Below are 5,000 nucleotides of genomic sequence, written 5' to 3'. Positions count from 1 at the left end.
TTTGCCCTCTTTTTCAGCTCCCGTGCTCCTGCGCCTTTCTCTTGACTTCTCGCTGCTTTCTCCAGTACTCCTCCTAGTCACACGCACACCTCCGCAAGCAATGGTTTTCCACCCATTTTCATATTTCACTGGCCATCCAACTTCCTCGATCTATCACACACACACACACACACACACACACACACCCCACCTTCCGCATACCACACAACTCACCCATGCACTGAAGCATTGTTTCTCTATATACCTTCACTCCCCTAGTTTCATACACTCCCACCCTATGCAATTCTCACTCACTCTCCCCTGGCTATTTATGCACATACTACTGGTTCTCCTCGCTTGCTGGCTTATGAGTGAATTCTTTCATACGTGTATGATAGAAAGATACATATAGTGACACACATAAAGCACCCCAAGGGTTGTATTACCTGTGTTTTAGCATCGGTCATCAGCATTCCATCCTTCCACCAAGTGATGTCGGCGGTGGGCCTGCTGCCCGACGACTCGCACACCAGCTTGTAGCTCTCGCCCTCAGCCAGGCTGTCCAGCGGGGCGGCGATCTTCACACTCACTGGCGGGACTGTCACCACGACACACAGCGTCAACAAGGGCGAGGGTGGCGAAGCGTCATCCAGGTGAACAAAGCCACATGGAGATACAACGTGATATCTATACTACACAACGTGATATCTGTACTGTTTACCGTCAGTTTGTGGAATGAAGATGCTTACGTCAGTTTGTCTTATGACCTTTACGTCAGTTTGTGGAATGAAGATGTTTACGTCAGTTTGTGTAATGAAGATGTTTACGTCAGTTTGTGTAATGAAGATGTTTACGTCAGTTTGTGGAATGAAGATGTTTACGTCAGTTTGTGTAATGAAGATGTTTACGTCAGTTTGTGGAATGAAGATGTTTACGTCAGTTTGTGGAATGAAGATGTTTACGTCAGTTTGTGGGATGAAGATGTTTACGTCAGTTTGTATAATGAAGATGTTTACGTCAGTTTGTGAAATGAAGATGTTTACGTCAGTTTGTGGAATGAAGATGTTTACGTCAGTTTGTGTAATGAAGATGTTTACGTCAGTTTGTCTTATGATGTTTACGTCAGTTTGTATAATGAAGATGTTTACGTCAGTTTGTGGAATGAAGATGTTTACGTCAGTTTGTGTAATGAAGATGTTTACGTCAGTTTGTCTTATGATGTTTACGTCAGTTTATGTAATGAATATGTTTACGTCAGTTGATGTAATGGAGATGTTTACGTGATTTGTGTTATGTCTATATACGTCAGTTTGTGTAATGAAGATGTTTACGTCAGTTTGTTTAACGAAGATATTTGAAGATGTTTTCGTCAGTTTGTGTTATGATGTTTACGTTAGTTTGTATAATGAAGATGTTTACGTCAGTTTGTGTAAGGAAGATGTTTTAACGTCAGTTTGTGTAATGAAGATGTTTACGTCAGTTTGTGGAATGAAGATGTTTACGTCAGTTTGTGTAATAGGATGTTTACGTCAGTTTGTGTAATGAAGATGTTTACGTCAGTTTGTGTAATGAAGATATTTACGTCAGTTTGTGTAATGAAGATGTTACGTCACTTTGTATACTGACACGTAATTGATTGCGTGTCAAAGGTGAATTCTAGAATTTTCTCTCCTAGGAACGACTCTGTAGTTATTACACAACATATTCATTTTTCATAACCTAGTTCACCTTAGGAATTCATCTCCTGTACTGTCACCTGTATTCAGTACTGCTGACAGTAACAGGAAATTAATTCCTAAGGTGAAATAGATTATGAAATAGGGAATCAATTTTCTCTCAACTGCAGACTCCTTCATAGGAGACAATTCTCGTCTTCATTTGAGACGGGCGGGAGAGATGACCGTACACCGATGAGCGTGTGTGTGGAACATCTACTGTGGACCTGATGGTAACGTTAGATGACGTAACATTTCGGGGTTACTCTTTATCTCGCCTGAGACGGCCATGACTGGGTCCTGTTTCGCCCGTGTCATGTTGATCATTAGTTAAAGATCAAAGATACAGAATTTGATATTTGGAACCGTATATTTACACTCAGCTTGAAGTAAATATCCCACGTGATTGTGTGTGTGAGTGTGTCTGTGTGTGTTTACAGCAGCTCAGGTTATCAACCTTGTACATCTGTGATGCCCACGTTTCCTCCCATCACCTCAACCAGACCTGTGAGTGTGTGTGTTCCCTGTGTGCAGATTGCCTGATGTTCTCAACTCTTCTCTCTTTGTTTGAAGATGTGATACACGAGGCATCGTCTCGTAAATCTCTTTGTTGGATCCGATGGCGTCTGGATCATTTGTGATGCACGGAGCCTAAGAGGGGAAAATCCTCACTTGGCTCCCTTCTCTCTTCCTTCATTTGGAAAAGTAAGGAACGGGAGGGGAGGATTTGCAGCCCCCCCTCTCCCAATCCCTTTCCTTTTAGTCGCCTTTTGCGACACGCAGGGAATACGTGGGAAGTATTCTTTCCTGTCCGTCACGTTCAATTCTTATAATGCTCGTGTAGCACTCAGGAAGCTGGCCACGTCCACCACTCGTGATCCCAGGTCATAAAGTGTTGTGTGCGTGTGTGGTGTGTGTGTGTAGAGAGAGAGTCAGCGATGCCGTTTTTACGGTGGCTGTGAAGAGTTTTGGGATATGTTGCACACGGGTGATATTACCACTCAAACATAGATCATATGGTTTACATCTCGTGTTTCTCAAACCCTGAAATATTCATTGACTTGCTCATCTTTTAACATCACCTTATGTATAGTATGAGAATACATCTATCCTTCCGTTCAAATATGAGATACGCTGTGGTACGTTCAGTGTCTTGATTTCGATATGAACATTTCGATTTACCAAACCCTTTTTGGCCTGAATTCACACTTTGTACTTTGATGGCATGACTTGATGTATATCCTGGTATGTGTGTGAACGTAGACTAATTTGACTATTAGAGGGAGCGACCAGCATGAGGACAGGCATAACTAACATTGACATGCAGCTTATTCTAGATTTATATTCTGTAATTTATGTACGTCGTAAACACATGGACTGGAGGCTATAATGTACGATGCTTTATGATAAAGAACATAACACACACACACACACACACACACACACACACACACACACACATACACAAGACTCACAGATCATATCAATAGTTATGCTGACAGCCATGGGAGCTGAGAGGTTAGAGTTGGAGGCCTGGCAGGTGATGACCCGGTAGAGGTCATCGCGGGTCAGGGCAGGCAGGGTCAGGCTGTTGAGCGTCACCTCGCCTCTCTTGTCTTCACTCACGTCGTCCAGCAAGGTGCCCTTCGTCCACCAGGTCACTCGTGGTGGAGGACGACCTGCGGGGGTATACCACATGTGGAGGCAAACTATAATGTCCTGAGACTCAAGGTTTTGATGTCGCTAGACCACGTAAGGTTTGGGAAGGCTCGCCTCAGATATGTCTTATGTGACAGAGGGTTTTATACAGGTAATGGCACACGGACATTTATACCGACCTGGCTCACATGACTAGTATGACTGCTGTATAACCTGGCTCTCATGACTGGTATGACTGCTGTATAAACCTGGCTCTCATGACTGGTATGACTGCTGTATAACCTGGCTCTCATGACTGGTATGACTGCTGTATAACCTGGCTCTCATGACTGGTATGACTGCTGTATAACCTGGCTCTCATGACTGGTATGACTGCTGTATAAACCTGGCTCTCATGACTGGTATGACTGCTGTATAAACCTGGCTCTCATGACTGGTATGACTGCTGTATAACCTGGCTCTCATGACTGGTATGACTGCTGTATAACCTGGCTCACATGACTGGTATGACTGCTGTATAAACCTGGCTCTCATGACTGGTATGACTGCTGTATAACCTGGCTCACATGACTGGTATGACTGCTGTATAAACCTGGCTCACATGACTGGTATGACTGCTGTATAAACCTGGCTCTCATGACTGGTATGACTGCTGTATAACCTGGCTCACATGACTGGTATGACTGCTGTATAAACCTGGCTCTCATGACTGGTATGACTGCTGTATAACCTGGCTCACATGACTGGTATGACTGCTGTATAACCTGGCTCACATGACTGGTATGACTTCTGTATAACCTCATCATCATCACCAGCTGACTCACACAAGACAGGCCTCACACACACACACACACACACACACACACACACACACACACACACACACACACACATACACATACACACACACAATACATCGTCATAATTACAGTCACTCATCCAACGTGAAATACACTCTCATCTCCATCGCCCTCATTCTCACGTAGCGCATCCAGTACACACTAAAAGCACACGACAGTAAAAGCAAGCAGCAGAGCCACAGCACGCAGCACCAGCACACGCTGTGTACCTCCTCACCAGCAACAACACAGCAACAGTATTCACTGCTAAGGTTCAGAAGCAATGAGGAGACGACCGCACGTACTTACTTCCGAGAGCGAGAATTTGAATGGACTTCCCCAGGCCACCCACTAACCTCAGGATAAATAATGTATGAGGACAGTCACCTCACCTCAAACAACTCTTGCTGACCTCAGGAAGTGAGAGAGAAAAGAGAATTCTTCGCTCAGCACTGTGTTAAGACCAGCTTTAAGTCTGTGCCATTAAGGGACACCACACGTGAGAATTGACTGCAAGGGACAAGAAGAGAAGAGGACGAGTATACAGAATTGAATAAAAACGATCACATTGTTGTCATACACCAGAAATCACCATTCTACAGCATCTCCAGGTGACATAGGAACATTCAGCGGGTGATGTCGGCTTGAGGAACCTGCTTGTGTCTGCAACGGTGACTACGAACTCGGGTGGAGCCCGCAGCAGTTCAGGAACTCGGCCCCATGGTAACCGAAACACTCCAGTTGGTAGTGTTAGTGTCCAAGACCTCGCGCAACTTAGGCTGGAGAGGAGCCGATGCTCCCACAGCCA

General features: G+C 44.6%; 1 protein-coding gene across 3 annotated transcripts in view; it reads right to left on the bottom strand.

Annotated features, from left to right (window-relative positions):
• LOC139756593 (protein turtle homolog B-like) overlaps nucleotides 1-5,000 on the bottom strand; it is a 94,692-nt gene that overhangs the window by 23,360 nt on the left and 66,332 nt on the right. For all 3 annotated transcript variants that reach the window (XM_071676237.1, XM_071676246.1, XM_071676228.1), the window contains 2 exons: nucleotides 3,170-3,373; nucleotides 426-577 (listed from right to left, as the gene is read on the bottom strand). In XM_071676237.1, the coding sequence (XP_071532338.1) occupies nucleotides 426-577; nucleotides 3,170-3,373 (356 nt within the window). The remainder of the gene's footprint in view (nucleotides 1-425; nucleotides 578-3,169; nucleotides 3,374-5,000) is intronic.

The sequence above is a fragment of the Panulirus ornatus genome, chromosome 2 (genome assembly GCF_036320965.1).
Source record: "Panulirus ornatus isolate Po-2019 chromosome 2, ASM3632096v1, whole genome shotgun sequence".
In the NCBI taxonomy this organism is placed as follows: domain Eukaryota; kingdom Metazoa; phylum Arthropoda; class Malacostraca; order Decapoda; family Palinuridae; genus Panulirus; species Panulirus ornatus.
This window is presented reverse-complemented; position numbering and strand designations above follow the sequence as displayed.